General features: G+C 41.4%; 2 protein-coding genes across 8 annotated transcripts in view; one reads left to right on the top strand and one right to left on the bottom strand.

Annotated features, from left to right (window-relative positions):
• LOC145782134 (uncharacterized) overlaps positions 1-9133 on the top strand; it is a 71320-nt gene extending 62187 nt beyond the window's left edge. The window contains exons 2-5 of one of the 6 annotated variants that reach the window (XR_014290817.1): positions 1777-1963; positions 2144-2482; positions 8450-8523; positions 8962-9133. Coding sequence is in view for 3 of the 6 variants with exons in the window: in XM_082593889.1 (XP_082450015.1) it covers positions 5879-7552 (1674 nt within the window). In the remaining 3 variants the exon portion in view is untranslated. Of the gene's footprint in view, positions 1-1776; positions 1964-2143; positions 2483-5686; positions 8270-8449; positions 8710-8961 lie in introns of those variants that run through there. The other 5 variants (XR_014290816.1, XR_014290815.1, XM_082593889.1 and 2 more) reach the window with 5 other exon arrangements.
• Positions 9134-9682: 549 nt separating this feature from the next.
• The window catches only part of LOC145781928 (sorting nexin-14-like), a 32160-nt gene continuing 29326 nt past the window's right edge, over positions 9683-12516 (bottom strand). For both annotated transcript variants that reach the window (XM_082593624.1, XM_082593623.1), the window contains exons 25-28: positions 12009-12110; positions 11757-11821; positions 11174-11265; positions 9683-10362 (exon numbers count right to left, since the gene is read on the bottom strand). In XM_082593624.1, the coding sequence (XP_082449750.1) occupies positions 10282-10362; positions 11174-11265; positions 11757-11821; positions 12009-12110 (340 nt within the window). In that variant the 3' untranslated portion in view covers positions 9683-10281. The remainder of the gene's footprint in view (positions 10363-11173; positions 11266-11756; positions 11822-12008; positions 12111-12516) is intronic.

Genomic DNA, 12516 nt, shown 5'->3' on the forward strand with positions numbered 1-12516 from the left:
ATGATGACATGCTTATGGCTGATTTGTATTGCAGAGTGCAATACTGTAGCCTGTCATTTTTTTATATTACTGTAGCACTGTCATTTTTGTACATCCATGGGCCAGAAAAGGTTGCATTCCTTAGCTCTACTCTGCTTTGAAAACGAAATTTTGGAAAAAATAAACACCGATGATAATATTATAACAGCTTTGCTTTGTCTAAATCCAGAAAACATGTCATTTGAATGTGTTTAATACTTGTACAATCTTCCAGAAACCTTAATCCGGCCCTGCCTATCAATATCATAGCATCTTTTCACGAATTGGGACTAGGTGGGCAAATTTTCAAAAAAGGGCAGTTTTAGCGCGAGAGTTATGTTAAAAAGGGCACTTTTCGCGGGTAAGTGATGGGAAAAAGGGCATTTTTTTCCGAGCGTAAAACATGTAAGCTTAAAAATGCAGATTTCTCAGGCAAATTGTGGGTAAAAAGGCATATTATACCTGGACTAAACTTTTGAGACCCTTAATTAATTTCTATACCGTATTCATCCCTGCCCACGATATTTTATAAATAATAATGTAATAGCATTTAATCTAGCAACATTTAGTAGCAGAATGCAGAGGTCTCTTGTAGTCTACTAAAGTAAAAAAAAAACAACTATGATAATAGCCTACTGTAGGATATGAAACACAACTGCTAAGATATTACAAGGAGTTGAATCTTTGCAGAATTAGACGATTCTAAAGCGCTGGTATTTTATTTTGATGAAACTCAGGAAACAAACTTCGGTAATTCAGACATTTAGAATCTCACACAAAATTTGAGGTAGGCCTACTCACAACGCAAATTGCTAATCAATCTGCTTGAATGGAAAATTAAGGATATTATAAGTAAGGTCAAAGGTAGGCTCATAAGTTCTAAATGTATGCTGAAGCTTTTCATTTAGCTGTTCATTCTTTAACTTGAATAAAATTTAGATCTAAACAAAAATTAAGTCTTAAAAATTGCCCACCTAGTTTCAAATTAGGGGGGCAAAGAAAGGGCTAGGGAGCAATCAAAGGGGCTAGGTGGGCAATTGCCCACCTAGTTTATTATGTGAAAAGATGCTATGCGGCCTATAGGCAGAGGTGGGCAGTAGCGAGCTACTTTTTTGTTAGCGACGTTTTTTTCTAATTTAGCGCGCTACATTCTTTTCAGTCGCACTCCCTCTACTTTTCAGTTTAAAGTGAAAAACATGACTCGTTTTTGGAGAATTTTCATGAAAACAATGCGTGAAAAAATAAGGCAGAAATAATTCGACTATTGCGGGAAACATCAAGCCACTTTGATACCGACAAGAGTGACACCAACACCAGTCACGACTTCGAGGATGTAGGCTACTTTTGGCGTGTTGGTGTCATCACATGAAACATCGGTCCGGAAAGAAAAGTCAGTTATGAAGGCCTTTTTTTCAAACAGAAGCAAATCCTTAAGCTTTCCCATGTGCCGATTTAAAACGTTTCTTCATTACCGGTACATACAATTGATTGATTAAATCTTTATCCTCGGACTGGGAAAGCTTCTTGCAGGGCTTGTTACGTCGTATTTGTCCGCCTCCTTTTCTATGTTTAAAAACTAAATTCGGATTCCCTAAGTAGCACCTGGCAACCCCTGCTGTCTCACCTCGAGGTGTGATCGTTACGTCATAATTACATTTGCGCCTTTGCGTTCGTTACTACGTTTCTTTGTGCTTTGAGTTTTGTTAAGTGGCAGTAGGCTACATGTAAAGATCAGCTTAACGTTTACAGCAACTATAGTTAGCGACTGGTAGTTAATTCGAGCTATTAACGGACATAACGGTGCTGCTGTTTTTTTAGTTGAATAAGAGTTAGCCTACTGCGTTAATGTACTGTGTGGTTGAAGCATAGTTGAACTCTGTGCAGCAATTTCATCTGTCGTTGCCGTTGGCCTATGTGGCCAAATCAGTGATTATCACAGTTCACGGTAAGCTTAACATCCTACTGCAACCTTTGTGATAGGCTAGGCCAATGTGAATTTTAGTGTCAATGGTTAAGTGTAATAAGTACCTCGTCTTATTTCCCGATGTTTAAATCAAGTACGGGACACACCTATGATGTGAAATTTATAGCATAATATTTTACTGTTTACCGTTTATATGTTCAGTTTCGATCTACAACGGTAGAATTTTCAATTGTTGGGTTTCTCCCTGTGCTGTTCCGTGCGCCACAAAATAGTCGGTAAGAATTCATTAGGCCTATAATTCGTCATCTGTAATTCCGCATTAGGCCTAATTCGTAAGTTTTGTTTGCTAATCGTTGTTTTGCTGTGTTGTCACAGAAACCTTCTTCTTCGTTTGACCTTCTGCTTGTTCGTTGTCGTCGCTGTCGTTGTCGTCGACAGTTGAATACATTACCGTCACTCTGTGTGCGTGTTCGTACGTTACATAGAAGCGTTTCGACTATTGTGGACAGTCCTCGGAGTTGCAGCACTCAAGTCCCGAAGGTTTGCCGTAGGCTTAATTGTTTCTACATTTGTTTATTTATGATGAGCGTCCAAGGCAGTAGTCCACTCGAGGATGCTTCTGCAGCCAAGCAAGCTGAGTTCGATGGGGCCGCAAAAAATTTGCAGCAGTCCTATCTGCATGGAGAGCGGCTAATGCTTCATCCTAGTACTAAGTTGGAGGCATTCCGTTCCTACTGCTCCGAAGTGGACCGAAAATATCAGGAAGTTGTTAATATGATTGGAGATGATAGGGAAACCGAACGCTCCCTAATAAAAGAAAATAAGGTCGAGTTTGACACTCGTTGCAAGGAGTGGCTGGAAAGAACAGCCAACTTGCCTGTGCCATCTACGTCTTACAAGAAGCCTAGTTCCTCACATCGTTCCGTGAGCCTACGCTCTGGAAGCACCAGCTCGCGAGCAAGCTCAAAGCAACGTGAAGTACTGATCCAACTGAAACTGGCTCAGCGAGAAAAGCTTCATATTCAAGAAGAAGCTCGGATAGAAGCAGAGAGGAAGAAAGAAGAAGCTGAGAGGAAGAAAGAAGAAGCTCGGATAGAAGCAGAGAGGAAGAAAGAAGAAGCTGAGAGGAAGAGCAGGCAAGCTGAACACAAAATTGAAATGTTACAATTGGAATTGCAATCTCGGGCAGAGGCGATGAGTGACGCTGATTCACCTTACGTTACTGTCGATGAAACTGGACTCACGTCACCTGGTCTGCCAAACAGCAAGGAGAATGTTTCCTCCCGTTTGACAAAGAGACCCTCTGTGCAATTTCAAGAAACATCTTCTCCTGTCCTTTCATCTCCTTATGCTACTCATGATACTAAAGCTAACACGCCTAATTCTACGTTCCCTGCAGCACGCTCGACTCCTCAAGTAAATATTAGTTCGCCAAGTTTGGCTTGGCAACCGAAAACAATTAAACGTGACTCGTATGGACCAGATTACCAACCTATGTCCCATGTCGGTGAACAACCAGGGTGCTCCTATCAGCAGCCCCAACTACCAAGTAGACATTTCTCTTATAGTGACGAACGTTTCTTACCACGACCAGAAATACTTTCATTTAAGGGTGACCCCTTAACTTACCAAAATTTTGTTCGGACGTTTGACACACAGATCGTCCCGCTGGTACATAACGATCAAAGGAAGTTGGTCTATTTGTTACAACATTGTCATAGTGACGTAAAGCGTTCAATAGAACATCTTGTGAAGAAACCCGATGGCTATGAGCTGGCAAGGAAGAAGTTGTACTTGGAGTATGGCCAACCTCATATCATCGCAAATGCAGCAGAGCAAAAACTGAAGAGGATGCCAAAGGTTGGGCATAACGATCCTCAAGGTTTAAAGGATCTAGCCAATGCCATGGATGTGTGTCTCTCAACCCTGGATGACATTAATGAGTTTGCTGGACTGAACTCTCTGGACACAATGATGGTAATGATTGAGAAGTTGCCATTCCGTATGCAAGAGGCATGGGCAGAGAGATCGGTTATGGTTCTGCACAACACAAGTCGTGAAGCAGGATTCAGAGATCTTGCAGAATTTGTTGGCATGCGAGCAGAGATCCAGAACTCCCTCTATGGAAGTAGGATTCATAAGGCGAAGGAAACTCACCAGACCCTGGCAAAGAAACCCAGTCGGAAGGATCGAGTTTCAGCATTTAACACGGACGTTCCTCCGCTCAAAGGTGTGTCAAAGCCATCTTTCAGTAATGTTTGTCTATGTTGTAAACGCAAGTCGCACAAGCTTGTTGATTGCGACGAGTTTAAAAACATGATGTACAAACAGCGTAGACAACTGGTTTACGATGCACACTTATGTTATAAGTGCCTGACTAGCACAAAGCATCAAACTCGCGACTGTAAAGTTGACAGCACATGTACCATTGAAGGGTGCAAGGGACGTTTCCATCATACCTTGCTCCACAACCCTAATCCACCTAATTCATCTCAGCCACGCAGTGATGAAGAACAAAGGGGAGTTCTTTCTTGTTCAGTGACGGAACCGCGGCCGCCAGATAAAGACGCGAGTGTCTGCAAGGCCTACCTGTGCATTGTGCCAGTAAAGGTTAGATACAATGGAAATGAAGTTTTGACTTACGCTTTCCTCGATCAAGGTTCTACAGCAACCTTTTGCGCTAACAGATTAATAGACGTTTTGAATATCACTGGGGATAAAAGAGAGATCTCACTACAGACTCTTTCTAACACGTCTAAAATATATGATGGAATATCTGTAAGCTTGTCTGTGTCCTCCCTAGATGACAGACGAAAGTTTGAGCTGTCTGGAGTCCTGTCAATTGATGAAATTCCTACAACTCCAAATGCCATTCCGAGTCAAGAGGAACTGTCTGGACTACCCCATCTAGGTGATCTGAAATTTCCCTGTGTGAAGGGTGGAAGTGTGACTCTGTTGATCGGTGTCGACAATCCAGAAGTGTTTTGCATTCAGCGTTCACGGAAGGGATCACGCGATCAGCCAATCGCTATAAAAACCCCGTTGGGTTGGTCCTTGCTGGGCCCATCTCTGTCACCAACTTCCTCTTCTTCTTATCAAGTTAACTTTGCTCAATCAAGAGACATTGCCATCGAGCAACAAATCGAGTGTTTATGGAAAACGGACTTTGGCGATGAAAAATCAATACCTGACATGCCCAACTCACGTGAGGATAGAATGGCATATGACATGATGACAAAATCAGTCAGGCAGATTGATGGAAAGTATCAACTCCCATTACCTGAGAGACCCCTGACCCGCAGAGGTATTTTGTCTGCGACGAGCTCGCTATATGACCCCCTGGGGTTTGTTGCTCCAGTAACCTTGAAACCAAAGTTGTTGTTGCAAGATTTGTGCAAGCAAGGTCTCGGTTGGGATGACCCAATTTCGGCATCTGAAGTGGACACTTGGAATGAATGGATAAATCAGCTACACCAGCTTCACGATGTACGTGTGCCTCGCTGTTTCAAACCTCCCCACTTTGGCGTGGTAACGGAGCATGAACTTCACTATTTTGCCGACGCCTCGTCTGTGGCATATGGAGCTGTGTCCTACCTCCGTCTTGTTGATGATGAAGGAAGGATTCACTGTGCATTTCTGATGGGAAAGTCCCGTTTATCCCCACTGAAAACAGTTTCCATTCCAAGGCTGGAACTCACTGCTGCTGTTATGGCCGTGAGGTTAGATAAAATAGTGAGAAAAGAATTGAACCTACCCAATTGCACATCAAGATTTTGGACAGACTCGAGCGCTGTCTTACAAAGTATTTGTAATGCAAGGAAAAGATTCCCTACATTTGTTGCCAATCGATTGTCCACGATTGAACAAAATACAGACCTTTCGAAATGGAGACATGTGCCTTCAAAGTTAAACCCTGCCGATTGTGCGTCCCGTGGGATGAATGCGAGTACGCTGATTAGCTCCAGTTTCTGGTTGTCTGGCCCAACGTTTTTGTGGGAAGCCGAAGAAAGATGGCCAGAGTCTCCAATAAAACTACCTGATCTTCCAGCAGAGTTTGCGCCCGTCAAGAAACAACAAGTTTACGTGAGTGCCGCTTCAGAAGCTTCTTGTTCTACTGACCGATTGATTCATCGATATTCCAAGCTGATACGCTTGAAGAAAGCAACAGCGTGGTTGATGCGCTACAAAGAGTTCCTCATGATGAAGACTCGACCCTCGGTTTGCCAAGCTCCACTTAATCGATCTCCCATCACAGTCCGCGAATTGAAGCTTGCTGAAGTGGAACTGATTAAATATGTGCAAAGAAGTCGCTTTGGACAGGTGCTAAACGTATTATCTGGAGGTGCCATGCTAACTAAAAGGACATTCTCACGATCCATGGTTAAATTGAACCCTATATTGGTTGATGGGGTCATTCGGGTTGGCGGCCGTTTGGAGCGAGCACCAATCGAAGAAGACGCCAAGCACCCGATCGTGTTACCTTTTGACTCTCACCTTACAGATCTTGTGATTACAAGTCACCATGCTCAAGTGGGCCATTCTGGCATGACCCATACATGGGCATCTCTTCGACAAACATACTGGATTCTGAAGGGAGGCGTCGCCGTTAGACGTGTCCTCGGGAAGTGCTTGCTCTGTAAAAAAAGGAATGCACAAGTTGGCAAACAATTTATGGCTGATTTGCCATCTGGAAGACTCCAACCCGATAAGCCTCCGTTTTCTCATGTCGGTGTCGACTATTTTGGACCCTTTATGGTGAAGCAAGGCCGCAGTTCACTCAAACGTTATGGCTGCGTATTCACGTGCATGTCAATAAGAGCTATCCACATTGAAATTACCCACACCATGTCTACCGACTCGTTTATTGATGCCCTTCGACGATTCATCGGTCGTCGAGGTCTCCCAACCGACATTTATAGCGACAACGGATCGAATTTTGTCGGTGCTGAAAGAATATTGCGTGAGTCCTTACAACTGTGGAACCAACAGAAGATTAATGAGTATCTGTGCCAACAAAATGTGACTTGGCATTGGAATCCGCCAACCGGCTCTCACTTCGGTGGAGCATGGGAGCGCATGATCCGTTCCATTCGAAGGATCCTAACTGCTCTGATGAAGGAGCAAACCGTTTCAGATGAAGCTCTCGTTACTTTGATGGTCGAAGTGGAGTCAATCATAAATTCGCGACCCATCGTTCCTATCACCTTTGACCCACAAGATGATGTGCCGTTGTCTCCCAATCACCTATTGCTGTTGAGAGAAGCACCAAACCTGCCCCCTGGACTGTTTGATAGAAAAGACTGTTATGTTCGACGCCGCTGGGCCCAGGTGCAATACCTAGCCAATCAATTTTGGTTGCGCTGGACCCGTGAGTTCCTCCCATTCATCATTCAGAGACAGAAGTGGTTTCAAAGAGAGAAGAACTTTGAAAAAGATGATGTTGTCCTCCTCGTCGACGATTCCCAACCTCGTTCGAAGTGGCTGTTGGGGCGAGTGGTTGACACATACCCAGACAATAAAGGGACTGTACGCACAGTTTCGGTGAAAACTCGATACAATGTGGTCAAGAGACCAATTTCGAAACTGTGCTTGATTTTGGAAACTGCTTAATGCAGAACAAAATGGACTGTTTACCTGTCGCCGGGTTAAAGGCATTGATCAATGTGTATTATGAACTATTGAACGAATTTCTGTTGGCTAATAAAGCCAAAAACAAACATTTCTTGTTGAGAATAGTGAAAAACACACTACCTGCTTCGAAATTTGCCTTTAATTGTGATAAGTGACTGCATTTTGCAACCCTTTGTTCATGAGGGTCCTCTTGAAGGCTGATTGGATTGTGAAACATATCGTTCCAAACACGACTTAGTTTGATCGTAAAAAATGTTCACTCAGTTCCTATTTTTGTGTGGGGGTGTTACGTCGTATTTGTCCGCCTCCTTTTCTATGTTTAAAAACTAAATTCGGATTCCCTAAGTAGCACCTGGCAACCCCTGCTGTCTCACCTCGAGGTGTGATCGTTACGTCATAATTACATTTGCGCCTTTGCGTTCGTTACTACGTTTCTTTGTGCTTTGAGTTTTGTTAAGTGGCAGTAGGCTACATGTAAAGATCAGCTTAACGTTTACAGCAACTATAGTTAGCGACTGGTAGTTAATTCGAGCTATTAACGGACATAACGGTGCTGCTGTTTTTTTTAGTTGAATAAGAGTTAGCCTACTGCGTTAATGTACTGTGTGGTTGAAGCATAGTTGAACTCTGTGCAGCAATTTCATCTGTCGTTGCCGTTGGCCTATGTGGCCAAATCAGTGATTATCACAGTTCACGGTAAGCTTAACATCCTACTGCAACCTTTGTGATAGGCTAGGCCAATGTGAATTTTAGTGTCAATGGTTAAGTGTAATAAGTACCTCGTCTTATTTCCCGATGTTTAAATCAAGTACGGGACACACCTATGATGTGAAATTTATAGCATAATATTTTACTGTTTACCGTTTATATGTTTAGTTTCGATCTACAACGGTAGAATTTTCAATTGTTGGGTTTCTCCCTGTGCTGTTCCGTGCGCCACAAAATAGTCGGTAAGAATTCATTAGGCCTATAATTCGTCATCTGTAATTCCGCATTAGGCCTAATTCGTAAGTTTTGTTTGCTAATCGTTGTTTTGCTGTGTTGTCACAGAAACCTTCTTCTTCGTTTGACCTTCTGCTTGTTCGTTGTCGTCGCTGTCGTTGTCGTCGACAGTTGAATACATTACCGTCACTCTGTGTGCGTGTTCGTACGTTACAGGGCTTAATCCTGGCAGTTTCGCATACTTGTAGAGGCTTTGAATCACTGACACAGGCCCGGTCACCGAGATTGACAGAGTGAAGTTTCCGATTGTTGAAGTCTTGTTGCCGGGGAACTATTCCATCCATTAGATACCGCTGAACGGAGAGCAGTCCTTAACGTGCGTTGCTCAAGCGCACACCCCGAGAGTCGAACCAGCGCCGCTTGATCTTGAATCTTCTTCGTTCCAGAAGTGACGCGTTAACCAACTGAGCTATCGGAGCGGACGTTCAACACCCCCATGTCCAACATCCGGACGTTACAACACCCCCACTCCTTCCAATGTTGCGGTGTAGAGATTTTTTCAAGTGGCAAAGATGTTCTGAAGCCAAAGCGGGCAGGATTGAGCAATTTGCATTTTGAAATGCTCGTGTTTTTGAAAGACGCGTAACAATAAATTGGTATAACGACGTTGAAGTGGCAGTGAAAACAAACAATAACCTATCATTTGTTTTCAAGGTCACTTTGACGTCACAAAGTGCTTCCTGTGTCAATTTAAGACAAAAGTAGCGGTAGCGCGCGCTACTTTAACCCGAATAGCGGCAGCACGCTACTTTTATAGATTGGTAGCGGCTGCGTGTTATTTTAGCTCGAGTAGTACGCTACTTTAAAATAAAAAAGCGAATGTCCACCTCTGCTAACAGGTAGGCTACTGGCCCACTAGGCTTATTGACCTGAACTCCAAGATGTGGAAACTTTTTAATTGTGTATATATAACTGCTTTCTGTAGCCTGGTTGAAAAACGGCTTAGCATCTCCAGCGTTGTCATGTTGTAGTTTGGAACAGCAAAGACACAAATAGCCAAACACATTAAGGTACAATTGGTTTGCATTTCATTGGCCTCTCAATCAAGACACTTCGTACTTAGGCTACCTCCTTGACATCTATCAAAATCTTTCACTAGAATTGCTACAATGTGATATTTATTGACTACACGATGACAAAATATACTTTCATGCATTTGATAAACAAATACTGTAAAAACTAAAGGTGATTGCACAAATAAAAAATGGTTCTGTAGAATACGAAGCACAGTCATATCCAAGCTAAGTCCATCACATCGAAAATGATGAACAATATCAAGTATATATGAAACTATTGCACGAAACAAAGTACACACGACGTCACAGAAATTCCTAGAATTATAGGTTCAGTAAATTAGGATATAAAAAGATGTTTTCAACTGGCTACTTGTAACATTTTCTTTTATCAACAAGACTTTACAAAAAAATGGATTCAAAACTATTTTACAAGAAAAATGAACTCTTATTCAATGCAAGTCATGAAACCTTTAGTTTTAGGCATTTTACTACCGTAACATAACTTTCAGTGTAAAGAACGTTTGTAAACCATGTAATCTCAGTGAAACTGCATCTAAGACGATTGAGTTTGTAATTACTGACACTAGTGACATAATTAACTTTGACAGAGATCAGAAAACTTGCGAATGTTGCACCAACATAGGCTAACATGAGAAACAGACACCGATGATGAGAATGCGAGAGAGCTTGCTAACTTGCTCCACCACTTGATGGAGAGTTTAGTTCAGGAAAAAGTTCAAGCAAGAAGGCGTCCAGTAGCATGTAGCCCAACTAAAAAGGCAATTTTTGTTATTTCTAGACATCGAATGTCATTTGCCCTCAATGTTAAACTCAAATTCTTATTTCGTTAAAAAATTACGATAATTATTTTGAAAAATGGATCTGACAAAATATGAACATCTAAACTCTGGAAATACTACATCTACCTAAAAATAACGATTTGTGTTAGTAAGTGATAGGTTATGTTAGTAGAAAGTTAAGATTAGAACTACTGTATCAGGAATACACAGTAGTACCAACTATCAGGACACTGGACTTGCTGGATCTCTTTTAAAATCATCTCGAAGACAAGTCCTGAGTGATTTAAGTCAATTTACCTGGTAATGGTAAGTCAATTTGTCTGGTAATCCACTACCCCCCTAAGCAACTTAACCCGTTCGTTTAAATATAGTAGTAACAGCCCAATAAAATTATTTTGTTTTATTTATTATGGTTTTTCGAACGGTGAGATCGCCTACACGACTGTCAAACTGACGTCTATTGACAACTGTCAAAAGCATGTCACTGTGCATTTGTAAAACACTCAATGTGATGCTTTAAGGTAGGCATGAAACTTGGCTTTCTCGCTTTCCCGCCTACGTATTCCAAATTTTCAACAATTCTGAATGCTAAAACAGTGCATCGCGAGACCAGCACACTTTTAGGACTGGTGTTTCCCGTCAAGTAGGTGATCACTAATTTGATGTGTACCAGACGTGAACTGGTCAAATAAGTTGAAGTCAGGCTTCGAACAGGCCTATATATTTCCAAAAGTCCAATGTCCTGTCAGTTTGCGTGACTAGCAGTTAACAGTCTGAAGCACCTGTTTGTTTAATTTTGGTTGTTGAAGAATATCAAACATTTTCTTGCAGCCTAAATGGTGGCTTTGTTCGCCAATCAGGGAAACAAAGACGTCTGCAAATAAAACAGTGTTTGGCATAAATACTGTAAACGTTGATTTGTGTAACAAAAGCCATCCTTTTACATTACTTCAACGCCGCAAAGCACTAAAGTGTTAAAATACAGGGGAACTTTTCGGCTTGTTACTGTTATTGTTGCGCTTGACTACATTCTGAAAACAGCATCAAGTGCGATTATGGCACGGAAAAAACTAGCACTTTAACAGCTTTAAGTTGCACTTATCGGCTAAGCGTAAAAGTTTTAACTTAAAAGTTTAAAATAAAAGTTTAACTTAAAAGTTTAAAGTTTAAAGTAAATGTTTAACTTAAAAGTTTAAAACTTATCGACTAAGCGTAAAAGCGTAAGTTGCACTTATCGGCTAAGCGCACTTATCGCTAATCTAAGTTGTAACAGTTGTACGTATTAACTACTGTGCATAATTGCATGTACGGTCGAAAAGATATTTGCATTGGTTGGCACTAAACCACACTTTATCAAAACTTTACCGGGAACAAATTTCTCCCATTCAGTAAAAGTTTCTGCTCTCCGCTTCGCCTTGTCTCGACTGGTCCTGAAAACAGAAGAAATTGATCGCATACTCTCCTCTCCAGCAAAATGATTGTTGTCATTTTTACAACTTTTTCGCTAACTTGCTCTTAGTCACAAATGTGTACTGTTTATCGTTAAAATAACGTTGCGCAATTCTTACCACAACCCAGACAACGTTGTAAATTTTACATTGTGTGAAATCAGTTTACCTTGGAAGTCCATCGTCGTGGAAAAGGATATCACGAAACAAATGAATGAGATCCACAACATGATGCTCCTGTCTATAGGTGTCGATCTTCGACTTCAAAAAACTGGAAAAAGCAATAAAAACATTACGTTAGTTGGATTCAATTATCGCACGCATTTCTGACAATCCTGTAGGGCTGTTTGAAACGAACTTTTTCAAGCGTAAACGAAACGAAATCTTTCTTAAAATTTTTTTTTCCGAAACAAAATCAAGACCAATAATTAATTTTAGGTCGAAACGAAACGAAATATTTTGTAATTTTGAAACGAAATATTTTAAAGCTAGCAGGCTGTTACTTTAGAAGACAACATGAAATTTTAAAGATCTATTTTTTGCAAACAAAAGTGTAGCATTAGGAAAAGAGGTCGACAGCCAATATTATTTCTCCGCCAAGCAGAACAAACCACTGGATTGCAAAAACGTAAACAAACAAATTTGGTAAAACGGTAAAAGACCAGATTGTTTGAAAC

The sequence above is a fragment of the Aplidium turbinatum genome, chromosome 13 (genome assembly GCF_918807975.1).
Source record: "Aplidium turbinatum chromosome 13, kaAplTurb1.1, whole genome shotgun sequence".
Taxonomy (NCBI): domain Eukaryota; kingdom Metazoa; phylum Chordata; class Ascidiacea; order Aplousobranchia; family Polyclinidae; genus Aplidium; species Aplidium turbinatum.